Source organism: Aphelocoma coerulescens, chromosome 14, assembly GCF_041296385.1.
Source record: "Aphelocoma coerulescens isolate FSJ_1873_10779 chromosome 14, UR_Acoe_1.0, whole genome shotgun sequence".
In the NCBI taxonomy this organism is placed as follows: Eukaryota; Metazoa; Chordata; class Aves; order Passeriformes; family Corvidae; genus Aphelocoma; species Aphelocoma coerulescens.
In genome coordinates, this window is record NC_091028.1 from 16,928,542 (window position 1) to 16,955,322 (window position 26,781).

The window sequence follows — 26,781 nt, forward strand, 5'->3', positions numbered from 1 at the left end:
TGAGACACCTTCTTATTCACCTCTGAGACCAAGTTGCTGCCAAGGCTGTCAGGATCCAGGCTCAGCTGCTGAGGTGTTCTCAGGGTCCTGTGTGAAGTGTTATGTGTACGTGGAAGGGAGAGGAGGTTTTGGACTTGAAGTAGTATTTTTGATGTGATCCTGTTTGAAAGCAGCCTGCTTCCCTGGCTGTTTATAGGATGGATGGGATCATGTGAAACAAGATGCACTTGGTAACAATGGTACCATTTATGCTGGGGTGGAGGGAGGATTGTTTTGTTCATTTAAATAACATGACTGCCCTCTTGGCTTCGCCATTCTTTTGATACTCGGGTATGTTGGGATCCTTACATTCTCAGTGTAGGGCTGGGACCTGTCTAATCTGTGCAGGCTCTGGGCTGTAGTGAGGTTCCAAAGTCATCTAGGAGCATAATGAGATTGGCTTTTTTGGTGGGTTTTCCTTTTTTTTTCAGTGAGAAAATCCTTTATTTCCGTAGCATCTCTAACTTACCTAGGCATTATTCCTTTCTTGCAGAATAGTAACCTCATTCTTTTTGAAAAGTGTAGCAGCACAGGAGGTGCATCCCACTCTACTCCACAACCAACTTTTCCTTCAGTAACAGGAAGAAACAAATGCTTAGTATAACACAGCAGCTTAGTTTATTTGGAAATATATTTAACTTGGAAGAGATTCAGTAGGCCTAGGGGAAGGTACAAGAGAACCATTTGCTGGTGGAATTGCTGATTGGTACAAATAGCACTTCAGCACTTTTGTTTTTCTCAGTAGACCAAGGTCCTTTCCTGAACATAGTCATATTTACCAGTGTGTCAAATCCACCTTACACATTCTTCCTTTTCCAATGCCTTGCCTTCTTTCTGAAGTGATAAACAGCCAGGATTTCCAGAAGAAATACTGGGTGCTTCAGTCAATCACTGTCCCTCTTGGCAGACAGCGACTGATACCTGAAAATCAGCTCTGAAATGATGACAGTTACTCCATATAGTCACCTAAAGATACTTGTCTGATACTCTGCTGATTTTATATATGGGGATTGTATAATGTGTCATGTTCACAGGATCATGGAAGATACAAAACCCCTGGTTGTTATTGGGATATTCAGTGATTTAGTCTCGTTTTTAAAAATAAGGGTCAAGATTTTTGCACTTAAACTTGGGAGGGAATTAATTTGTTTAATTGCAGTCATTAGCTCTGCTGCGTTCTAGATAGGCAACACTAAACTAGTGTTGAACACAGTTGAGAATCTGACCTTACAGTCTAAAAAATCCAGGACTTTATTGCTAAGCACCATCACTGACCCACTTCTGAAGGAACCACTGGTGCACTGCAGGCAAGCTGTTCTAATCTACCCAAATAAACACAGAAATGAAGCATTTGCTAATTAAAAACAAAAACTGGCATACAGAAAACCTTCCAGCTGAGCCAAGCTAGACCTGAAACTGAAGTCCACTCTCGTTAACACTGCTGGAGTCCAAGTCCCTTTAGGGCACCGGCTACCAGTGCTTAAATGTATGAATATTGCACATTCCTACTTGCTGTGTTTCTCCTTGGTTTTAATTAAAGGAGAGGGCTCTGTAGCCTGGTCATGAGTCTTGCTTCCCAGGAATGTCTAACTCTGTTTCTTGCTACTGAAATTATTTCATGGAAACCTACATTGTACTCATTTCACTTTATTCCCAAGTGACTGCGGATTCTGTGCAGCCTCTAGGGATCACCCCAATCATCAGCACAGCCTGGGTTAAACACTATTGTGCAGAAGTCCTTCTGGACCCTTAGTGGCATTCACAGCTGATCCTCCTAAAGCTTAAAGTTTGGTGCTTCACTACAGCTGTTTCCCTGACTTCCATTTGCCTTTATTAATGATACTGAACATCTGCCTCTTGTCTTAAGATACTGACAGTTCCTGATGTCTTAAGGAGGCACCGGCAAGAGGCTGTGGAATTTTACAGAAGCCAATGGGTGTTTCTTTCCCTCCAGTGTGTATTCTCTCCCCTAAAAGCAGTTTTCCCCATAACTGTGTCAATGTGCACAGGTGCCAACCCACAGAGTCCAACCCACACCAAGTACAGACTGTAACAGCTACAGAGCTTAAAGTTGAATGTCTCAACAAGGACATAATAACTATATATGACAGCCAGATTTTGTTCTCTTTCCTGCATCTTTGGTCAAACTAATTAAAGTGCTTCATGTCTTAGTGGAAACCCTTTGTGTTTTTTCCTCTTTGATCCTTAAAAGTTAACATACTTAGTGACATGGGTTCTTTGTCTCAAGTGAGTCTGCAATACTGGAATTATTCTGGAAATGCAAGTGTTTTTCATCAGATCAGTCAGTGCTAGCGATTAGGTTTTATTTGTATAAGAATAGTCTGAGTTACTTTAGATGGTGTCTATTGCCTTCAACTTTAATAAGATACTTTTTCTCTCTAAAAAAAAATAACTGTTCTTTTGGGGAAACTGCTGTTAATTTTTTCTCCTTTCCTATACTGTGGTTCCTTGGTATATAAGCACACACTTCACTTAGCTGGCTTCACAAAATGGAAGTTCCTCTTTTAGAACTTTATTTTAGGAACTTTTTGCTATCTTTTGTTATTTCTAAGCCTGAGATTGTCACACTAGATCCATGTACGTTTATTTTGCTATTGACACCTATCACAGTACATTTATATGGAATACCATCACACAGACAAACCAGCTACTGACAGCTAATATAAAGATACTAGATTCCACAAAGCTTAATCTGCATAGAGACCAGAAACACACTTAATGGTGAAACACAGACGAGTATTTCTGTATTTCCCTTAATTTTAAACCCATTTTGTATAGAATGTGATCTTCCTGCCACAAATACCTACTTCTGCATTTGTATATTTGTCTTGTGGCAAATTTGTCTTGGGTGGCTTGTGTCTTCCTATGCTTGATAGTTTGTATTTCTTGTGGTCACAAGATATACAATTAATACTTGTTTTAAGCATGGTTTCAGTATCAGTTAAATTTTGGCTTCTATTCTTCTCCCAGCAATCTTCCAGTGATGTGTAACAAGCTACTTCACGTAGCTTGTAAAAATGGACAAAACCCTGGGTGAATATTTCTGTGACTTCATGGGAGGTGGAGATCTAAAACAGAAGTGACACAACCTTGGACTGCCTCATCTATTTTCAGATTACTGTAGCTGTGCTTTGCTAATGCTTTGCCAGGAATTTATTTCCCCTGGTGCAAACAATATTAATTTGACTTGAGTAATTCAGATATTACATGGCATATAAAAATCTGTAGCTACTTGCAGCATCCTTGTCACTGATCTCATTCTTTAGGAAGAATTTGAAGTGAAACTCCACAGCAAAGTACACACATCACACAAGTTTGGTATTTTATATGCAACATCAGTTATCCTACAGTTGCTTCCTCTATCAATTGTGCTATATATAGCATTGCTACTTGTGGCTTTTGTTATGAAAAGTAGCCAAAATAGGATAATTTGGCAATTTTTGAGTGCAGTTTGTCACAGGGGTGAAAAGTGTACAACATATTCTTATAAAGTTATAGCCTGTTAGAATTGCTGTTTTACACCGTGCTGGATAAAATATAGCCCCTTTTCATTCACCTGTATCACAGGGGTGTTTTTTGTTAACTCTACTGCTGATCTCTTCTGGTCCCTGGACAGCCACTAAATAAATTTCTTTTGTTTTTAGGCATGCATGTAGAGTGATCCATGCAACAGTGAAGAACCTGCCATTGTACAGTCCATAGATTACACTTGTGCCAGCTGCTCTTGACTCCCTTAGCAGGACCTGTTGGTTCCCCTCACCATCCAGTTTCACTCAATGGAAACACTGAAAAGACAAGCAGGGTAGGAAGCCCAGAGCTCTACATGATGTTGCACTGTGTGGCCCCACAACAATCTTTAATAATTGCCAACCCTGCCTTGGCAATGGTGGGCTTGCTTGGAGGAGGTTCTGCCTTCTTTTCTGCTGGGCTGCCTGCAATGTTCAAAACAGGACACCATTAGAACCAAGAGCTGCTCAAAATATTCCTTCCTACTTCTGCCTTAAAGGGAGCAAACCTTTCCCGCCCTCTCTCCACCCACCCTGAATTTTTCAACTCCGGTTTGAATAACAAGCTTTGGTGTATTTGAAATTGCTCAGAAAGTCTTATCTCTTCAGGGAAGGGTGTTAAGAGGGACTAAAGAATCCATACATCTTAAAGGGAGGGTAAACTTGCATCTGGTTCACAGCAGGTGTCCCTTTTCACAGCCAGGGGGTCAGATAATGGGTCCTTTCACGAAGTCATTTCACTGTTAACTCCCAACAACAAAAGGAGCTGAAGAACAAAAGTATTGCTAAAATGTATTCTCTCATCAACCTGGATGTTGTAATTAGGAGAACAAGATAAAGGTAGGTTTTGATTTTTCAGGGTGAGAAGAATCTTTTTATCTCTAAAACTGCATTTAAAAGCAATGACAAAATAAACTAACAAGGGAGATGAGTCATGCTCCCTGTGACTAAGGGGGTATAAATAATTAGTGATGCATCTTAAAATGTCTCTTCTCAGCCTTGTACTTGAACTTCACAGTCATTCCAGTCCCTCTGGAAACTCTTGAGCAAGATCTTGATCTGTACAAAATGGCAGAATATTTGATAAAAACCTCTTGGGCTGGTGGACCAAAGTCCCTTTCTAAGAAGAGCACTGCTCTCACTTGACTCTCTGCCTAAGAGCTCATCTTGAGACAAGGCAAAATCAACCTGTGAACTTCTAGAGCTCCTGCTGTGACTGTTCTGTTTGAAAGTTGCAGCTAAAAGCTTCCAAGGCTTCACACAATATACTTAGTCTCTCAGAAACCTGTGTGTTTGCCATTCTGACTACAAGTGATTTGGGTTGGGGTGATTCAAAAGCCTATTTCTGATGGTAATAAGTAAGAAATTTGGGTCAGCTGTGGAAGTTTACAGTCTTTTCTCTAGTTTCCATCTTGACTGCAGCAAAACAGGTAAACTTTGTTTCACATATTCAAGCATGGATCTGAGGAAGTTTTTTTCAGTTATTTTTGCAGAACCAGATAGGAAAATGATTAACAAAAATCTAACTCCTTAGAAAAGCAGGTTGTGGCACTGTGTATACAAATATACTTTGCATATTTAAAACATACAAAGCAATTTTGAAGTGGCCATATGTTAAACTTAAACTGAACTTAAATTCAGTTTTAAGGGGTAGTTTGGTAAGGGGTAGTTGCTGACACACTGTGTTGTTTCTGGGTGATCTAGCTAGCTTCACCTAGCTTTTGCCAGAGGCTGGCCTTTGAAAGTGCTCTTTTAATCAATTGTCTTTGGAGTTTTCCCTTTTGTCCTTGTTTTTTTTCCTTAATGATTAGGAACTCACCGGTAGGAGACTGTGTTGCTTTGTCTATGGGTTTTAACTTGGTGCGAAGGAACTCAGCCATCTCTCTGTCTTCTTCTTTTTCCCTGGTGGAAAGAAGGAAAATAAATGTTAGAGGAATGACAGTTTTCTCTGTAAATGGGACAGTAGAAGCTAGAGCAGCTAGGATCAAGTCACTAGTAAACAATTAATTTCTTCGCTATTTTTAGAAACGTTTAATTTTGCCACATATTAAAAAGCAAAATATTTGCCTAAATGAAAACTGCTGCTGAGGCTTTTGTAATTTGCACATGGGGCTCAGTGAGAGCTCTGGGTTCAGTTCTAGCTCAGGCTGCTTGTCAGCTGCTGCCTTTGGCCAGCTCTCTTTGATCAGCTGCAGGAATCTGGCAAAAGCTTTGCTTTATCCTCTCCTTGCTTGCTTAGAATTTAAATGTGTTGGAGGAGATATTGTCATTTTGGATAAATGGATTGAGTGTTTACTGTTGAAAGAGAGGGGGAGGTAAGAGCAAAACTGACTCTTTGTAGAGTGCTGATCTCAAAAAAAAGATTGGGTTTGGGTGCTGGAAGTGAACTTTTGAAGAAGACTTTCTTGGCAACTTTGGGCTAAGCAACTGAGATGAAACCCTTCAGAACTTGCTTATGTCTTAAGTTAGGTAGGGCTGTACTACTGAGTGCTTTTTAATTGGTTTCGGGCTTTTTGTAGTTGTTTGGGTTTTTTTGCTATGACAAGATGGGAATAGTAGTAATCAACCCAAGCACATGAATAATTAAGAAACGAGGATTCTAGATGTCAACAAATATGCCCCCTTGTAGAATTCCATGTAATGTCTACTTCTTACGTGGATTACCTGGTAGCAGCATAAATCCTTTTCTTTTAAATGGTAAATGCCCCGACTGTTTCTGGTAGGAAAATAGGAGACCAAAGCCCGCTGTTATTCATGAGATGACTGAATCATTAATGGGATAAAGAGCCACAGAATTAGAGTAATCTAATTTTAATGTTTTTCCTATGGAATGGGGAGGAGGCTTTTAACTTGGTAAGTTGTTTTGAAGGACCAATTCTCTCCCATTAATGTTGATTTAAATTTTGTCACTTAATCTATTGTATTATTAGGCTTGTGGACTGTCACTAGTAAGTTCAGTTGCTCTTGGTTCTTACCGTAATCTCTCCACCTCTGCATCATCTACAAGAAAATCTCTTTTCTGTACCAGTCGATGAATCTTCTGAATCAGTTCATCCTCTCTTTGCTTCTCCATTTTTGTTTTTTCTTTTTCTGGTCAAAAACAGAGAAAAGAGTGTATTACTTTGGACTCTAGGGAGTGTGAGGGGGTGGTGTAGGACATTGCAGATGTCTGACAATCAACTGCTGATTGAAGTCAATGGTTTTTCAGACCTGAGTCACCAAAACCCCAGCAAGCCAGGTCACTGCCTCTTTGCTCTCTTCACTTGCTGTTGTTGACTCTGATCAGCTTAATGGTCTGAAGGCTCTATGGGGTTTGCTAAGCTTATTTTTAATACTCAATTACTCTGCAAGACATTGCTTGGAATTTTTTTAAGGGCTTTAGCAAGAATATAGTTCAAGATGCTTTATTAAAATCTGATGTACAAACTCCATTTGACCTCAGTCAGAAGGAGATCACACCAAAAGGAACTATTTCTCTGTTTCAAGACAGCTTTGGCTGTTGAAAACAACACTTTTTTTTCTACTCTGACAAGGCAGGTGAGCTGCAAATCCCCACAAATAGCATCAATTGTAACGTGGGAAAAAAAGTGAAAGTTTATTTTCCCTGTGCTTCAAAAATCTGAGTAATTGCTATATGTCCTTGTTAATTGGCCAGTCTGGAATGGCTAGGTTGTCTATAAACAACCATTTTTGTGGCATGAAAGATGTGCCTGTCACAAACTAAAAGTTGTAATTGTTAAGGAGTACAGAGCTGTTGTTTCAGGCTATAAAGCAAATGTATTTAAGACAGAACTCTTCAAACCTACCAAGTGCAGCAGAGATGAGAAAGCCAGAGGCAAACCCAAGCTCACGTATTTCTCTGAGAAGCTGAAATTTTTGATCAGCTGTGAAGGCACTTTGTATTAAATCAAGAATTTGGGATTTGGGCAGTAGAACTGTGTTTAGAGAACTACACAATTCAGTACAGTGAGAGCTGACAGAAGAAGAGTGGACTGCCTGCAGTCTGATGCATCTGAGCTGTATTATGTCTGCTGATTTAAGTTATAAGACAGTTTAAACAGTTAAATTAATCAGACACTTGAAAACAATTGGTTTTAGTACAGATTAAAAAAAAGAATGCTTTGAAGTCATTGCTTTTTCTTGTTTTGTCTCTTGTGGCTAAGGAGCAAGGACCCTCTTCACTTCTGAAGGTAGAAGCTACTTTCTACTTCCTTTCAATCTGTCCTTTTCCTAAACTGAGATGGGCTCTCCCATTATATCCTCCAGGAAACTGTCTATAAAATATATTAATATATACTAATATATTAATAAACTACTGCATATTCTGTGTACTAAAAGACTGATTCCCTACCTACTGAAACTGGCTAAACTGTCTGAAACTTGTCTACTGAAACCAAGGAGCAGTTCTCTATACAAATCTGTATTCCAACAGGAAAACTTTGGTAGAGATACTGCGAATTAATCCATTTCTGGAAAGTGTTTTTCTAGGTTAGGCACATGCTATGTCAGCACTTAGGCAATGCCAGCAGCTGCTTTGTCTTTGTTAAAACCAAGCTGTTGTGATTCCGCCTAAAGGTGCCGCTGCTGGAACTACATCTATTTGTTTGTCTTAAGTTTGCTGAGATTTGCAAAGTGCTAAGGAGAAACTGCTGTCTGTGGGTCTCTGCTTGAGACCTTGAGACTGAAAAATCATTTCTAAAAGATTAAAAAAAAAACCAAACAGCAGAAACACCAAAAGAATGAAAGCTGATTAACCCTATCTGTAAGTTAAAAGTCTAGACAGGAAAGCTTGCAGATTAGAAAGATGAGGCAAGGGGCAGCATTCACAGATACTTTCTAGGATTTGTAATCCTCTCCAATACCATTTGAACAAATAATGAACCAACAGTGTTATTATTAAAAATTTAAAATGTGACCTACACATAACTAAGAACAATAAGGAAAGAAAAAGTAAGAAATATTATTAATCTATTTCTGTTGGGTGCAAAATGTGGCAAAGTTCTCACACAAGCTAAGAGTGGGTGGTTTCAGAGCAGACCTCTTTCCTGTGTCATGAGTGACCTTCTCTTTCCTTTCTGAGGACAAAGTTGTCCTTCAAAGTTGCACAATAAAACGTGAGGAAGAAAAATGAGGATAACCAAAGCATAGTCAAAACTTGGCCTTAATAGTTAAGCAGGAGCAAATTATTTTTGTAGGGTGCTGGAGGCTGTGCAGTAATATGTGGTGTAAATGGCCTGCTGCAGTTTCTGAGTGTTTTGCAGGATCTGTCTGTATTTTTTTCTTCAGCAGAGTAGGGCTGTTGTGGATCATCTCAAATGGCAAAGCTGTAGTGAAGTGAAATTCCTCACTGATGGCAGCTGGAGTTTTGAGCCAAGAACTGCAGAACTGCCCCCACAACTCTGTCCCTCCTTCAAACAGTGAATTTGCAGAGATTTATGGCAAAACACAAACCAGAGTTTTGGGCCTTGCTTTTTGTAGAAACCTGTTCTTCTTGGTTCTAGAAGGTAGATTTAACTACAGGTGTGACAATGTATTGGTGTAGCAAGGAAAAAAATCAATCACGTTCACAGTGATGGTTATAAATCCTTCTCCTTTCCCTCTTTTATCTCTGCTATCTCAGCACTTGTCTTTTCTACCTGACAATCTCTGTGCCACTTGGTTCCCTTGAGATTGCCAAGAGAGTGCAAGAAATAAGGAATGTGCTCCTTGTTTGAGTGATATTTGCAGGGTTGCTGCCATGGGAGCAATGAAATACAGCATGAAAACAAATTTAGTGACATGGAGATTAAAGATGGACAGGAAAATGGGAATTAAAAATAAGGACTAGAGGAAAGAGATATGAAACTCAACCTCGTGGGGAGGAGATTCTGATTGTTGGGGCATGGGTGGGTGATGCACGGGTGGGAATGGTGCCAGGAACACAAGTATTATCCTAGTACTGGATGAAGACAGCCATTACCTGGGATTGCTACCAAACTCTGCAGCTCTTGCTTAAGGTTCATAATGTCTTTGCACAGCTGGATGTCATCCATCCTGCAGAAACAGAAAAAGCATGGTCAGACATGCAAACTCCACCCTGTGTTGATGGGATTGGCCAGATCTCATCTGAATACATGACCCTGGCCCTTACCTGGGACCTGTGAGCCTGAAAGGCAGAGGGGATCCTGACACTCTTCACTCACCTATTTTAACAGAAAGCAAAGGGTATTTAATACTAAATGCCCACTGAACCCTTGATTACTTGTCTTATTGGGCTCTAATTTGTGTATAGGTCATATACAGTATGAATAATTTCAAATGCCTTTTGCTTTCTTGAACATTAGAGAACATTCTGGAATGGGAACCTGTGTCCTGGGAAAAGACAGGTATGCCATACTGCACTTAATGCAGCAACAGTTTTCACTAGGGAAAGAGCAAGGGTGAGAATAGCAGAGAGTCTGGAAAGGGGCAACAGAAGGTGCTACATTATTTGGCACAGCCAGGGCAAGGTTTATATTCCACTACCAGCTTTCTTAGTGACCTTACTAATAATTCAGCCCTAATACCAGAGATCTGGAAACTGTCATAATTTGGCATTTATCTGTTTTTGAGGTCTTGTGCCTTCGGTGAATGTCCTCCACAGTTGATGTTGAATGCTTCAAATCCTTATGTGATATGTGCAGGAAGTCCATCAATGTTAAGACACAGAAGACAGCTTAAAAAAAACCCAAAAAAGTAACATTAGCAGAAGCTGCATCTTCAGTTCTCATTGAAACTGCTGCTTCTTCAGAGAGCTGCCATACTGAATTATTCCCCTGGAAGGTAGCAGCCTTCAGCATTAGCTTCCTGGCACAGGTTTCATTTCAGTGTCTTAGCCACAGCTGCAGCCAAGGCTCAGGTGTTGGCCGCAAGGTCTGCATCTGGGGCTTCCATTTTGAAATCACACCCTGAAGAGCACAAAACCCAGCCTTTGTGATTAATTGTACATTCTCAGCTTGGATCTCACCAACACTCTCCCTGCCCACGGATCTTCTGTTTTTCATAATCCTGTGCTTGAGGGGTGGATTGGCTGTTGCCTGAGCACCCCAAGGTAGCTGAAGTGCCATCAGAGCAGGGGTTGTCACAGTGATATTTCAGGAGAGGAAGGCTGAGGATTCGAGTGTGTGTGTATGTGAGAGCAAGCCCCCAAAGGACAATGCAGCCAAATTATTGATTTAAGTGAGGAGTGGAAAAAGTAGGTGTTTCTGGCACAAATAAGACTTTAATCACAACCCAAGAGCTTTTATTCTCCCTGCTGTCTCTGTAAGGAATGCAGGTCTCTGCAGGGAGCTGTCCTTCAGCTGCTTTGCTCCTCTTAGTAAAACATGTTGATCCTTTTATTATTTGCTGCTTCGGTTAATTCCATCTTGCCTGTTCTGCTACTTTCACTGTACTATGACAGCTGTTCCTGCTGCCTTTTTACCCCCTCTCCTCCCAAAATACGACTGTGAAATACCTCTCCAAATAATCCTTATTGCTGACCTCTTTTCTTTTTTTGTGTATCCCTGTCACCTCTGCTGGGATCGGCTCTCCCACTGCCCATCTGTCTTGTAAGACTTAGTTTTATTGGGAAGATCAGCATGTTTGCCTCAGGACTAGTGCACAGTCCATTGCTGTGTGTGTTTAGGACACTTGGAGGCAGAGATGTTTTTACTGATGAATATTCTCACTTAGACTCCCCATATTATTCATGCTCATCACAAGCAAAGCCTGCTTTACTCTTGAGATCCATCACACTAAATGGTACTGAAATTACTTTTATCAATTAATCTTAAATGCTATCCTCCCAGGAGAGTCGGTATTCAAAATACGCTGGGATATGAGCAAACCTCACAGCTCTTTATCTATTCAATGTTCATGTACTTTGGGTGTCATGTTCATACATTTGAGTAAGATGACCATGGCTAACAAAGATGACAGTTTCTTGGCAAGAAATATTCAATATTGAACTGCTGTATTCAAATGATATTGGGCCACACTCTCAACTAGAACAGAACAGTGAAGAGAACAGTGAGTTTCTACAAAAGATCTCTGCGAGAGACAGAGAGAGGACTTTTTTTTCCTGATTGAGTAGATTTGGCTTCATTCTGAGAAGCTCTGAAATACACTAATTAAAATACTTTACTGTATCAGCTTGGCTCCCTGCCCTCGCTAAGGAACTCCAAAAAGCTAATGGCACAGCTCTTCTCTGAGGATTTTCAGGAATTTAAAATAGCAGCAGCAGTATATTCCAAGTGAGCAGGATCATTCATGTTCAGTAGACCCTACAGTCCCTATGCCTAATTTGTGGCAAAGGTACTGGCCTCATGTTGCAGCTTCAGTTGCACGTCCTCCCTGTTATTTTGGCTGGTTTTTAGACTGCAGAGCATGTAGCTGATATTCCATGTATATCCTTAGCATCTCTTTTTCCTGAGACCTAAACTTTGTTCCTGCCTTGTGACACACAGCAGAGAAGTAAATCCGTGGCCAAAGCACTTTAGCTCTGTAACAGATCTGTGACCACATGAATTCCAAAGATCATAAGTCAGATGACCTCTCCAGAGTCCCAGTTCTGCAGGCTGGTGCATTGTGCTGATGGACAAAAACTAAACCCACCATCTGCACCAATCCCCTTAAGCACATGGAACATCCTTCCTCCCATCTGTGTCAAACAGCCTTTCTGTTTCATCCATTCCACAGTGCTGATTAGGAAAAAAGTAATAAAAAATAAGGTTAAATGACTAAAGGGATGGCTGAAGGACATATGAGACTATGCCAAAGCTTCATCCATCTGACTTAATGAAAGTAGGATCTATGGCTGCTTGTAACTATAAAGCACATCATGCATCTGCTAGCAAATAATACTGAATGTAGGGGGACAGGTGCTGTCCTGGGCAAGAGTTGCCTTGTTGCCCTTGAAGCAAAGGGAAGAAGAGGAACTCCTGGAGAGGAAAACTCTTGGAAGGCCATTCAATCTGTACTGGTACTATGAACCTTCCTCTCTTTTCCCCCTTATGCACTGGATGTTGGATGTGAGTAGTTACAGGAGTCCCAGAAGAAGTTAATGCTGCTTCTGAGAAAAAAAATATCTATTTTAAAAAAAAATCAAATCCCAGTGTATTTCTCATTTGGAAGCTGGATGGTCAGCAGGGTTTGACTGACAGCATCTTGGTATTACTTATCAGACCTCTTTAGGAAGTAAAAAGAGATTTTGGAAATCTTAAGGAGAGCAGCAATCTGCAGAACGGAGGAGGAAAAACTCCTTTGGGTCCCTAACCTACAGAGAAGCTAAAGAAACACACTGAACTTTGTTTTGCAGCCCATTCTCTCCTGTAAGTCAAATCCATCAATGCAAGACAAGCTGGAGGAGAACTCACACAAATTCTTGTCCAGCTCATTCCAAAGCTCTGTGACACTCCCTGTGTGCCTGGTGCTTTCTGGAAGAAAGGCAGCACAGGCGGGGTGTGGGGCTGTGCAGGATGCAGTGACTTTTCCCTGCAGATTCAGCATGGCACAGGCACTGACACGGCATCCTCCAAGCCTGGCTGAGTTACCTGCAAAGCTGCTTGAGACATTCACCTAAGATTTGCAATATACAACCAACCTTTGCTGAACTCTCTCTTCTCTGGAAGAGACGGTACATCCTTTCCAGTCCCTGTGAAATAATTTTTCACATTGTAGAAAAAACATCAATGAAGCAAACAGCAGTTACAATATGGCAGTTTTGCCTCCAGAGCTGAGTTTTAAATGTCTGCCCAGGAATCCTAAACACGAGTTATGAGTATGATAAAACATTTCTCTTGTTAGGAGCCCAAATCCATTCCTGGAGTAATTGCAACAGTATTGAACTAGGAATGAATTCTCAGTGTGTTTTCATGTATTCCTGACACTGTCTGCACTTCTGCTTTTCTCTTTCTTACTGGCTTATTGCAGAACACCCTCTGTATACTTGGAGATATCACACAAGCACATATTATTCTTCTCTCTTAGTATTTCAAGCTATATCATCACAACCTACAAGTAGACTCTCTGTTTGCCAAACTAACTAAAAAACCTAAAAAAAACAAACCTCATCATGAATAAAACAGTATGAGAAAAAGATTTTCTAAACATGTCACAAAATGACAGGAAAATAAGTGGGTCGGGAGAGCCTGCAGTGGTCTGGCACAGTGACTCAGCCCCATTACATGCTTCTGTGGTCCCGCTACCACGGGAAGAGTGCCCCAAGCGCTGTCCTTGCCACCCTGTCCTTGCCACCCGATCCACAAGTGAAGTGACAGCATGAGTCACCTCTGCTGTGCACCATCTGCACTGAGGGGGAATAGGGCATGCGAACGCAGCAGAGCCCTCCCATTCAGCTGTGCCCTGGCAAGACTCAAAGGCTGTGCAAGATAATGGAAGGCTGGACTTAAAAAAGAAACATTCTGTACCAGACACAAAAGAATTATTTTGTTCTGTTTCAGTAGAAATTATTCCCCAACAGCTAAATTTTTCTGTCTTCTTTTCAGCCAAGGAAGAAAAGCAAATTCCCCAGTGTAAGACCTAGGTGCCATCTAGAGTCATAGATAGGAAGAAAGGAAAAATTATAGTGAAAGCTCATAGAAAAAAATCACTAAACACCCCTCTTAGTGGTCAGCCAAGAAAAAGAGATGGCCAACAAGACAGACAAATACTTCATATTTGAGTGTAAGAACTATTACTAACAGCTACATAAGCATCAAATATAATTTTCATTGATTTCAGGATGAGCAGAGCAGTTCAGTGTGTCTAGAGAGCTTCTGCCTTTGCTGAATGACTTTCAAAGCTGGAAATAGATCTGTGCTCCCTCTAGCATGTCTATAAGAGGAGGTCTGAGATTCCTTTGCTTTCAGTTATTGGATTAAAGTGTTTGAAGTTAAAAAAGGAATGTAGACCGAGTTTGTTGGTTTCCTTCCCTCTCTTCCAAGAGGGTTTGCAGATCATTTTTAGTTCTAATACATTCCTGTCACAGGAGTAAAATGCTTGTAATTGTTGGAGTTTCTGAAGACTTTGATAGTGCCAGTCTAGGAGCTGGCCTGAGAATCAGGTATCATGCTAAGTCACAAGCTGACATGATTATGTAACTGAAGGTCTCCATGTAGGGATAACAAGATCATCTCCTTGGTGGTGTCCCCAGTGAGCAAGGTGAACACCAGCCAAGAGCAACCAGCAGTGATGGAGAAATTTGGGGGATTGAAGTAAAGAGAGGTATACAAATAAAGAGAATTGCTACATAGATGGGGATGATGTCAAGCTGCAAATTCAAGGGACTTCAGTGGAGGCTGCCTTTGGGTACTGCAGGTGTTTATGGCTTTGCCAAAGCTGTGGGGAATCTCCAATGGTGACAGTGTTCTTAGGAGTACAAGAGCACAATAAATTTATAGAATCATAGATTTGTAAAGGTTGGAAAATAGGATTATAGAGTTCAACAGCCACCTCAGCACTGCCATGCTCACCACTACACCATGTCCCCAGGTGCCACATGCACATGTCTTTTGAACACTTCCAGGGATGCTGACTCCACCACTGCTCTGGGCAGCCTGCTCCAATGCCTGATCACCCTTTCAGTCAAAAAAATTTTCCTTATATCCAACCTAATCCTTCCCTGTGCAACTTGAGTCCATTTCCTCTTGTCTTCTTGCTTGTTATGTGGGAGAAGAGACCAACCTCCACCTGATGCTCCTCTTCTATATTTGACTCCTTTTTGTCCCTGTCAGCTTGGCTTAGTGACTCAAATCTTCTAATTATAAATCTGTGAGATCACAGGCAACATGTAATGAATACAGAACACGTTGTTTGAGTCATTATTATGGTGTGTGTTTATCACGCTATTATTTAGCTCAGCACCTGGTGCTGCTGGGGCTGGAAGACACAGAGCTGGCAATTAAGGTAACAGATTGCTGACCACCCTGCTTGGCAGGGCAGCTCACAAATCAGAGGTCCTGTGATTAACTTGCACTATTGAAGTAAGTGTGTCTAACTTTTCTTGTTTAAAGTGCTCTCTGCTGGAGGAACAGTGCACGAACCACAACTAGCACAGTAATGTTGTAATTCAGCTGTTGTTTCAGAGAAGTGAAGATGGCATTTGAAATTCTCAGTCCCTCAAGGGTCATATATAAGATATATTTCACATAAATTCAGAACAGTGTCTAGAGAGGCTGTCTGTTTTTCATTTTCACTGACATTGCTAAATTCTCTTGAGCTTGGCCATCTCCTCTGCCAATTACGAAGTTTTACCATGAATCAATAGTAGCAAGAGGAGTTTTCCTGAAATTACCCCACTGTGGAGGGGAATATTTCTCCATGTGGCAAAAATTGACTAAGTTAATTTGTCTAAAAATGTATAGACAATAAAGAAGTCAGATTTAAATTCACAAGTATCAGTCCTTTGCAGCAGTGTACAGAAGATTCTATGCAAAAGCACAGGGCGTAGTTAATTTAAACTACTCTGGTAGTTCTGGTTTTGGATATTAGGCACCTGAAGGAGGAAACTCTAGGTCTGGCTGTGCATTGTCTCTAGCAGAATCGATGACCCATTTCCTTCTTAATTTGCCTTCATGGTTTGACCCTTTCTTATTTTTAAAACCAGAAGAGCAACTATTTGTTATCATAGCTGAAAAAAAATATAAAGATTTCTGGTATAAAATTAAACACTGACAGTCCATTTCGGGGCTTTTCAATTCACTGGTTACTCTCCTATTTATAGCAGAAGACAAGTGAGAAGGACCAGTGAAATACCACAGGGCAAGAGGGACACTTTGTTACAGAACATCCTTGCCTAGAGGAAGCTCAACTGTCCAACCGGGGGTGGGGGGGGAGGCCCAGGAACTGTGAGTGCCACGTGTGCATGATGTGCTTGAGTGGAAGGGACAATCCATTGTACCTTCCACTCCTGCAAACCAGAGCATAGGTAGCTAAGAACTGGGAAGTGAAAAACAGTCTGGGATTAAAGGTTACATCTGGAAATACAGTGCTAAATTTCTGGATTAAAAATGACAATGTCAAAAGATTAAAGCTGCTCCCTCTTCTATTAACAGCATTTTGTGACAACCACAACACATATTCAATGTAGAAAATGCTGTTTAAAGAAAAGTCTTTATTAAAGAACTATTTTTCTAGCTGTCTAACAGAGACAATAATAAAAATTCCTATTACATTTTTTCTAAGATACAAACATCTCAACTACCAAGTTTACAATTAATTAAATACTTTCCAAATGATATGTTTATCATTATACACTAAAAAAATGCTTTTCCTTTCTGAGTATTTTAATGCACCATTTTTACAGCCAAACATCTGAAAGTGTAATGTGTTTTCTTCTGGGGTTGATGGTTTGCTGTCAAACAGGGCAAAGGAGATGGGTCTGCAGAGAGATCAAACTGAACTAAGGCATTTTCCTTCCTCTTTGAGAGCTGATCTCTGAACTTTTAGCTTAAAGTGCACAGTCCAGAACTTAGCAATTCTGTCCTGAACTGATGTTCTTCAGGCTTCCAGGCTCCCATGTGAGGAGCTGGGAGACTTGGCAGAGCTGGACCTTACAGGAGCTCCCAGCTCTACAGTGGGCACACTGACATCCTTGAGGCTCCCAGACCCTTGGCAGTCCCCTAGAAATGCTGTCACTAATCTGAGAGACCTCAAGCTTTGACTATCTGACAACTTTCATTAAAAAAGCATGTTGTGCCATTTCACAGCTTGCAGTTTCCTGGTTATTGTCTCAAGGACTCTGGTTATTTGCAGGTGGGACACTGTTGCAATGTGCTTGGGACAGCAAAGCTCAATGGGGACACAGCCACAACTTAACCCTATCTTGCAGAAGAGCCTGTCCCACACCAGGCTGTACCAGTGGGACAGCCATGGTGTCCCTCTTACAGCTGGGCTTGGTGTTTTCCCTAATGGTGCCTTATCTTATGAAGCCGACAACCTGACAGGTATATCTATTGAATGATATGTATCATCACACAACTGCCTCCTTCTCTACAGCCTCCCCAAGCGTATCCTATGTTCCTAGAGCAAGATACAATCAGGAAGAAAAAAAAAAGGAAGGAAATCTGCTGTATTGTTAAGATTCCAGAACAGTGAAGGAAAAAAGATTTATTGCTCCTTTCCATGAAAAGACGGATCTTATCAGAAAACATTGACGACAACAACAACAGTTCTATTCATGAGCAAAAATCTGGTTTTGCTGGTGTTATTTATTTACACTGCAGTAACAGCAAGGTGCCAAACTCAGAGAAAAGTACCAGATGCTCAACATGTAAGTAAACAGTCCTAAGGGAATTCCGTGCTTAACCTTAGATGACAGAAAACAGATAACATACAGTACAAAATAAAAAAGGAGCAAAAGAATCAAAAGTACCCAAGAAAGCAAAAGTCAGAACACCTGCTTAGCAATATATAACCAGTGAGTTATCACTGCTATTCACATCTCTGACAGCCTGTTTTCTCTCTTTCCTCTCTCTTCCCCAGGGTGATGCTCAATGTGTGGCTCTGTTGCCACGTGAGGCATGAAGCCACTGAGAAATCAGAGTTGATGTCACATCAGTGAGACACTTGTAAGAGTGTTAAAGTATTTGGTTCAAAAAAGAATTCAAATTTGAAATTAATTTTGTTCATACAAAGACAGCAATTACTGCTGCCTTCTCTCACTTTAGAATGGAACACTCCACGTACACATTTTTGTAGTACTTTGCAGCATTACTTTCCAAGTTCAGCCAGTAGTGAGACTGTTTCATTTTCCCACTTTGTGTCTACTAGATTTAGTGTACCTATTTTAAATTAAAACATGGGATTTCTGAGTTGGTTTGTTTAGGGTTGTCATCACCAAGGGAATTAACCTCTCACTTCAGCAGTTCTTGTGTACTTTGGAGTTGCTTCCCTTTGCAGTGGTTGCATAAAGGCAGGCAATCATCAGAGATACTTTTCTGTACTTAAAATACCAATGTGCTGTGCATATTGCAAATGACATAAAGGTGAGACTCCTATCTGACCCCTATGGATGTCCTATTGTTCTGAGAAGGAGTATGTACTATACATTTTTCTCCATGAATTTGCCCTGAGTTTGAGATTCTACCATTATACCCAATACCCTCCAGAACGACCATTACTGACTATTCCACCTCAACTACTACCAGCAATGGACACATCAATGTCACAGCAGGACAACAGAGATTTATGGATTTTGGCAAACTGGGAGAAGGATAAAGGTTTAAAAGGCAGGTAAAGAAAAAGTAAGCCTGATTTGAAGCAAGAAAAAAAACCAAACTAGGGATAAATTATGTACTCTGGACAGCTAATGAAGCTGTGGGACTGCAAAGTCAAGTTGCAGCAAACTTTTCTACATAAAAGGTCTGGGATTTCAAGTAAGCAACCATAATAGTATAAAATGGTCTAAAATCCTGAATAGATCTATGGAGAATTTGGATGATGTAAATATTATTAGCACTCTGGAGAAGAGGGAGGCATCTACTAGTGTGTAGTGAGAGTATACAAAGACAATGACCAATTTTAATTCTGAGTCAGTGTGGAGGTGAATTTGGCATCTTCACAGTATTAGTTTAGTGATGTAATAACCACACAGACATTCAGCAAATACACCATTGTATTTATAGCATTTTTACAGATAAAAAAAAGTTTAATGAGTAAAATGTTTTCAGTAATTGCCTAAAGCAACCTAATAGGGCTTTATGTTTAATATCTTCTATTCCCTACACATTAAAAAACTGCCATTCAGTTTCTGCCATTCTACATGGCAGAAATAACCATCCCAAGACACAGGTGGAAGCAACCACCACAATTTTAGTTCAAGGTCATCCAATATAGCTTGCTTCAAGCTTTGCTTCCCATCTGGAAAGCCAGCAGTATCAGGCACTGGCAGATCTCTCACAGACTGTGTTTCATGATGACAGTGGATGCTATTTTATAAGAATTCCATGCCTTTCCACAGGCATAGGCAGTAACTGTGGGTGAGAAGATCTCACCTTTACTAATAATATTTACTGGCTCCCAACATGCTAATGCATTTTAAAATGCACGACTTTTGCACTACGAATGATTCAGAAGTTCAGTTTTGATCTGCTCTGTATCACATAGAGGTCTGAGGGTTTGCTGCCTCTCTCTGTCAGCTAAACTGAGCTAACACATGCATCATCCATTTTCACAATTGTGTCTTTCAGCACAGTAGATATCCATGCCCCCAGTGATCCTAAACTGCCTCTGAAGCCAAACACATCTACAGCAGCAACACATTAAATGTGTGGCAAATGTGACAAAGAGGATGCTGCCTGAGCAGCTCTCTCAGCTTTTGGGTCTGTTATCTCACCAGGAAAGAAAAAAAAAAAGGAAATGGGACAGGAGAATTAGAAAGGAAGAGAGAGCGTGCATGTTCTGAAGTGGTGTGTTTGCTTTCCTTAACAGCACAGACAGATTGAACATTTACAGTTTGACCCAAAACTCTTTTTATAGAGAACATTTTAAGAAAGGAGCTGAGAGAAGCCTGAGAAGAGGAGGGGGAATGCTGGCAGGCTATAAACTGATGCTTTTCTGTACATATTGTCTCCTTCATATGAATATATGCTGAGTTCTCAGCTATTCTAAAAACAAACCAAGAAGAGCTGGAGATAGCATACGATGGCTTCAAGCTACATTTTCATTTCCTGGGCTGGCTGGAGATGGTCACAACAGCTCCTGGCATAATTTTATGAAATTTCATAGTATCAGTAGCATTGAAGGAGAGATGCTACAAACAACCGCAATTTCTACATAACCTGGACATATCCCAAGAAGGTCCATCCTGGGCACTAAGCAAGGCAGGGTCTTGAGACAAAAATAGGATTTGATAATGTAATTACAGAGCAAATCACAGTGCATCTGCTCTGCTGTGACTGAGGTTGCCTGAGCTAAAATATGATTGTGCAACATAAATTGTGGCATTACCTAATTGAGGAAGGCTTGATTTTATAATCTGAAAATTGTCTCCTTATGAACTTTAGATAGTTCTTCATAGCAAGCAGGTATTCAGCTAGAAATAGTGTGGATTTCCTGGATATGAAGGGTACAGCTGCTTGCAGCTGCCCTCCTTTTTTTTTTAAAGGAGGAAACAAAAACAAAGAGCAAAGCAAAGGACACATTTACAAAGGTTAATATCTAACTTGCAATGTGCACAATGGTTTGGGGAACATCATGACCTGTTAGTCCATTGCTTCAGCTCATTTTTCTTTCTTTGTTTCTTTGTATCAATAAAAAGAAAAACAAGAATTATCAGAAAACTGGCCTCTTATAAAGTATATGCTACAGGATGAACTATTTCACTGTGGTATATAGCAAATAGTCTGTCAAATAGATAAAATAGTTCAGCTGCTTTCCTTGCTTTTCAAATCAAAAAATTTCAAGGGACAGGCCAAGAATAAGCTGTCACACACCTACACTTCACACAGTGGAATTAAAAAGCTGTGTTTTGCAATAAAAATTATTATTTGAAATTTGAAAATCAGAGATGTCTGTTGGAGTTTCTGTATGTTTTTGCTTCACTTTAGAGTTCCAGAAAGTCATACTGTTTAAATGTATCTTTGTGTGACTACACTTCACCTTTAAGTGCTTTAGTTTTTAATTACTGAAATGAGGTCTTACTTTTATGTTTAGTGCACCAGGAAGGAATTTCCACTTCTCTCTGCAAGGCAGAGGAAAGAGTGTACAAAAGACTGCAAAGCAGTACAAAAGAGTGAAAAATTACATGTAATGAAACTGTACGGCTATTTCTGGTCTCCACATAAAAATTTTTGCTGTTTCATTTTTACACAGGGTAAAACTTGTTTCCACTGTTCTCACAGATGGTTTTTTCTGTATTTTGGGGAAGGGTTTTTTTAAAATACAGTAGACTACAGAAATATCTATGCTTGTCTGAGAGTGAATCCTTGGTCTGTCACTAAAAACCAGTATGTGCTGCTCTGTGGGACTGGGGACAGCACATCTGTTGTGGGCCTGGTACAGAGATGCTGTGAAATTGCAACACCTTCTTAAATATATCTTCTGAATTTTAAAATAATTTTGATGGGTATTAGTACATGTCCACCAGTCAGTGAGTCCCTTCCAACTCTAACTGTTCTGTGATTCTATGTTTTGCCAAGGAATCCCTCATGCAGAGTTTGTATTGTTTGAAGAGAGACACGTGCTATACAAACCACAGCTGAGGAACTGCCAGAAAGAACATTACATTATTGATGATCTCACATACCAACAGGAACAGTTTATCCTTGTTCACACACACCAGGTCCATTAACATCTAGACCTTTGTAGGGCTTTTTTTTAGTTGGATTTGTTGGGGGCTTTTTACTGGCTGATATGCTAACCTGGAGCTGTTCTCTGCCAAATGTCCTTATTTTATGGCTACCACATTTGCATCTTCTTCATGGAAAATAGTAAATTTAATTAGCAGCCTCGAAGTATGCTCCTTCCATGGATTAAACCTGACAGAAGAAGAGCTTGCTGTGGTTTCCATCAGCAGCAGGTCTAGCTTGCAGAGTTTTGTTTCCTTATTCTTGAGCCTAAGTGTTTTTAAATGCAGTGAAAAGCGGTGGCACCTACTGGGGTGTGCAAGCAGAGCTGACAGGTCGTGTGTGCCTGTGACAGGAGGGAGCCATGGGCACCGTGAGGGCTGGGGACACCCTCTGTGCACAGCTACAGAGCACTGCTTTCTTTAAGCACAGTTACAATGTACTTTGTCCTGCTTTAGGATCTGGCTACATGTGAATAAAAAGATCAGTCAGACAGACAGACAGTGAGAAGAATGAACCATTACTTTAAAAAACATAGCTGGAAATGCAAGCTGTGGCTGGATGTGCAAGTGATACAGAATCGTTTCATCGTGTTCATGCTTTCGTAAGAACTATAAAAACACCCCAATTCAAGAGAATTTCTATTCTGTTGCTAACAGCATGAAGGGCAAAAAAGGGAATACAAACATACCACACAGTTTCTCTAACACTATGTGTGTGTTTTATCCTTTTGCTATAATTAAAGGAAAAGCTAAAACAGATGCAAGAACTAAAGAGATGTGGTTCTCATTAAAGCTGGTCTAGCACTCCGTGGTCTGAGCGTAGGTGTAGTGCTGCTTGTTAGCAGGGTTCAAAGCTGAGTCTGCCTTAAACCTGACTGAGGAGGCTCAGTTTCATGTGGTTGGTTGTATAGGTCATTCCCAGGGGAATCTAGTCCTGTCAGAAGAAATCAGTTACTAAAATTCATTACCTACATACAGACTTCTGGTCTTGGGACATTGGCAATTCATTACTTCAGAAATGAAATGAAAAAAAAAGAAAAAGGCTACATATAAAGTCTTCCACAATCTGTCTGTGAATTAGAGTTTATGTAATCTGCTTAGTTAAACAGATACAAAACTTGGACCACTGAGGTAACAATGATTTGTGCTGTTAATCTCAGCAACAGGTCATTAAAATACATTTGTCATTAAAAGATGTTTGTCATTGAAGACAAACACAGCCGAGCCCTTCCGTCAGTGTAAACTATCCAGCATGAAAGCAGTAAAGAACAGGTGCTGCTGTATTACTTGGGTATCACTAGCAACATGCTTCTCTCTTGTCAGGGCTAAATTGTAAAAACATTTTAAAGAATTAGATAAAGCCAAATAGACAATTTTTTTGGCTATTTCATTCAGTGGTGTTAACAAAGTGAATTTAAGTGCCTCAAGGATTAATGAGCAGAGTCAGAATATTCTGCCACACAGCAGGGAGCAGCTGGGCTAGAAAGCTGTGTGAATATCCCTGGAAAAGTGGTCATCTTGGTCTGCTCCTGCTGAAAGAATGAGAGGGTCTGTGACTGTGGCACTCCATGACTTAAAAAAGACAGAAACTGAGGCCACCTCTGCAGTCGCTGCCTCTGTCACCTGCCTACTTTGCCAGTACCTTGGGCCAAGCCTCATGGAGACTCTGCTGCTCAGAAGAACTTTCCTGCCTGTGCCAGGGAGAGGCTGGGAGTGCTCCTGGGCAGCTCTAGGCAGTGTGTGAGGATGAGATCTAACGCAGAAGGAGAACAGGGCACAGTGTGAACATCGGTTCTATTCCCTTTTCAATAAGCAAGCTCTCCTGTGTTAAATCCCTTACTCAAACACCTGCCAGGCAATACAGAGTAAAGAGTGTGAGCATGGGGGAAATGCAAAGAACAGACTAGATACCAGAACAAACAGAACAATTGCTCTCATTCACTGGGGCAGTTTATTTCAGTGCTTTGTTTGATACAGAAAATGTCAAGAGAAGTGCAGGGTTCACTGATGAGGCTTCTTCCAGATTAAATTTATGTACAAACCAATAACCAATAAGCAGTTATTTCACTACCAGGAGCAGGAGTGACAAAACCTTTCCTGTTCACTTTATTTGTACCACTATGGCGTTATCAAAGGTCAGTGCCACTACTACCAATCCTTATTTCCAAAGGTGTCTAAGCAGTGATTCTGGGCAGAAGTCTTCTGGGATAATACTCAGAGGTAGATGTCTGTGCTGTTTGCAGAGGGGTGATGCTTTCAGCTTCCGGCAATGCAAGTCAGGGCACTAAAGTTAACCTCCAAGTGTAAGGGTCAAAGTACCAGTCCCCTGTACTTTAACGTGAGAAGACAGCCAGTGAGTTTTTTCAGGGCACTGAAGCTTCATTAATGCCAAGGGTCTGAGTTCAGCAGGTTTTAGAGCTACTGAAGTTCTTGGCCTGTCGGCAAGTTGTTTCTGACCTCAGATACTCACAGAGGACACTTCAAAATAATACATTTCTTATTAATAAGCTCTGATCTCCTAAATTCGATGATTTAGGAATATTAACCCTATTGACTTCATCATCAGAATTGGATTAATATTCATGAACCTTCAGTGAGGCTCCTATGCCTGACCTTTTTGGCAATTTTGAAAATCCCTCTTGGAGTATTCCTATTTAATTTGATATATCAGAAAGTGTTTTGTGTTCATAACTTAATGGCTTCCATTTAACAAATGTCAAATCTTGGCTGCTATTAGCGCAGAACACAGTGTGCTCTCCTGTGACATGAACTGTCTAAGACTGCTGATGAAGTAGGAATAAAGCCTGAATTAAGTTAGACTGTGGAAGCTTCAAATCCCCTACCTGTTGATATTTTGTTCAGACAAACATCCTTCCCACAAAGGACTGAAATCAGGTAAGAAAATATGCTCCATAGACATATACTTTGCTAAAGTTTCCTTTTGTAAGCAAGAGATCTGTTTTATGTACTCTGCAAATTGTGCTGAATAAAAAAAAAAGGTGCTGAATTAAAAAAAGGTAATTTCCTTTGCAACTACAAAAATCATTTCCCAACGGCATTTTGTAAGTGCTCACCTAACCGGGATGCTCTTTATCTTTCTCCCTTTTAAAATGTCAAGCAGATAAAAGTAGTCTAAGTACCATTCTTTCCTATTTTGATTAATTTTGCATAATGTTTTCCCAGAAGGATTGATACTTACATAAACCTGAGTTCTGATTCTCTTCTGACTAAGACTTCCCGAAGTCTCTGGATCTTTGCCATCTCAAGCTCAATTTCCTCAGGCATCATTGTTGTTTCAGCCATTGAAATGATGTCAAGTTGATCTGTGTGTGGAAGCAGAGAAAATTAATTAAGCCAGTCAGACTGTCTTAATGGTGTTTTTCAGGAATGTAAATTAAATCAGAGCTACCTAACTATGGAGTAATTAATTCTAACTGAATGCTGTGTTGACTGGTTTCTCTATTTTTTTGGTTATTACTTCCAATGTAACTGTTTAGAAATGGAAGGCTTTGTAAGCCAAAGTGACAATCATTTTGTTACTGAGGCTCGATCATTCCTCTAAGGAATCCCAACCACAGCTACAGCCACCATTCCTTAACTGATATCACCACAAACTGACTGCTACAAAACTCTCTCAGAGCAATTACCTGCAGCTCTGAAGAGTCCTATCTTGGTGCAGGCAATGTAAATCCATGAATGTTTCCCATCTTTAATCCTTCTAACTCTCCATGCCACTCCACTCTCTTAGCTTGACTCAGAGCTAAAGCCCAGCCCCACCAAGAGGAGCCAAGGATGTGATCAGAAATTATGTAGGGCCTCATCCTGCAAGGGGCTGAGTGCCTCTCACAAGGACATCACAATTGGTGGAGGAGACAAAAAGTACTTTGCAGTAATAACCTGGCAACTGGTAAGGCCATGGTGCTTCTGTGATTATTTCTCCATAATCGATGAATTACCTCTGTAAGCCAGAGAGAAACAGGGCTGTGAACTGTGCTCCCTGAAGGTAATTTATATAAGATGGGTTTGGAAAAAGAGCCACTTGGCCTCTAGAAAACTCCATTCCAAAGGTTCATCATACTTGGCCTTCATGTTAAACAAGAATTTAGAGACTGAAAAACAGGATGGCTGCATATTTTGGTACCCAAATGGAGATATATTCCTGAAAGAAGGCCTGTTTTAGCTGTATTGATTTGAAAAAGGGAAAACAGAAAGGTCAAAATGTACTCAGAATAATTATCCAGAAAAGAGCAGACAAAAAGCATTAGAAAATAAGCTGTTCAATAATTAAGAGGAGACAAATTCTGAAGTCCCTCATGACAGACTAAGCACAGCTGAGCAGAATTTCTGACAGAAACTTGGAGTAGGAATGAAACTACAAAATCTCAACAAACAGCCCCTGTATGAGCTTAGTTCATGGTTCTCCCAAAATGGAAGCAAAGGAAAAACGTTCTATACTATATAAACATACACTATTCTAGACTATATAAACAAAATATAGTTCCCTTTTATTTAAAAATAGATTAAAAAAAATGTTTTTAAAGTTATCCTGCTAGTATTATCTGCAAGCTTTGACTTCGTTTCTTAACAAAGAAAGTGGGGAAACAAAAAAAACCACTTTTTTTCAAGATAATCTTGAGAAAAGAAGTGGGACAGATTTTGAAATGTCTGTCATGAGAGACATTTCAGTAATTGTTTTTAAAACTCAGATTGCAAAACTTGTTTGTAAAGCAAGGCTATCTTGTGTGTCTGAGCACACAAATGTTGCCTGTACAGGATGGATTTCCCTATTAGAAACCATTGTATTTGTTGGGGTATATTTAGCTGATGTGTAGTCTAAATGTCATGAGGTTCCCACAGGCCCACCTCTCATTTTCACTGCTTGCCAAAAATATAAGCAGGAGATGGGAAGTTATTCTGATGCTACCACGA

At 40.3% G+C, this 26,781-nt stretch overlaps 1 protein-coding gene and 1 long non-coding RNA gene across 3 annotated transcripts in view; one reads left to right on the forward strand and one right to left on the reverse strand.

Annotated features, from left to right (window-relative positions):
* Nucleotides 1–627: 627 nt before the first annotated feature.
* BMERB1 (bMERB domain containing 1) overlaps nucleotides 628–26,781 on the reverse strand; it is a 60,606-nt gene continuing 34,452 nt past the window's right edge. For both annotated transcript variants that reach the window (XM_069029846.1, XM_069029844.1), the window contains exons 2-6: nucleotides 25,052–25,175; nucleotides 9,526–9,599; nucleotides 6,542–6,656; nucleotides 5,386–5,468; nucleotides 628–3,992 (exon numbers count right to left, since the gene is read on the reverse strand). In XM_069029846.1, coding sequence (XP_068885947.1) covers nucleotides 3,880–3,992; nucleotides 5,386–5,468; nucleotides 6,542–6,656; nucleotides 9,526–9,599; nucleotides 25,052–25,175 — 509 coding nt within the window. In that variant the 3' untranslated portion in view covers nucleotides 628–3,879. The remainder of the gene's footprint in view (nucleotides 3,993–5,385; nucleotides 5,469–6,541; nucleotides 6,657–9,525; nucleotides 9,600–25,051; nucleotides 25,176–26,781) is intronic.
* Nucleotides 4,945–18,567, forward strand: LOC138118690 (uncharacterized). Its single transcript, XR_011155255.1, has 3 exons — nucleotides 4,945–4,996; nucleotides 17,319–17,509; nucleotides 18,048–18,567. It is a non-coding gene; the product is annotated as an uncharacterized lncRNA (long non-coding RNA).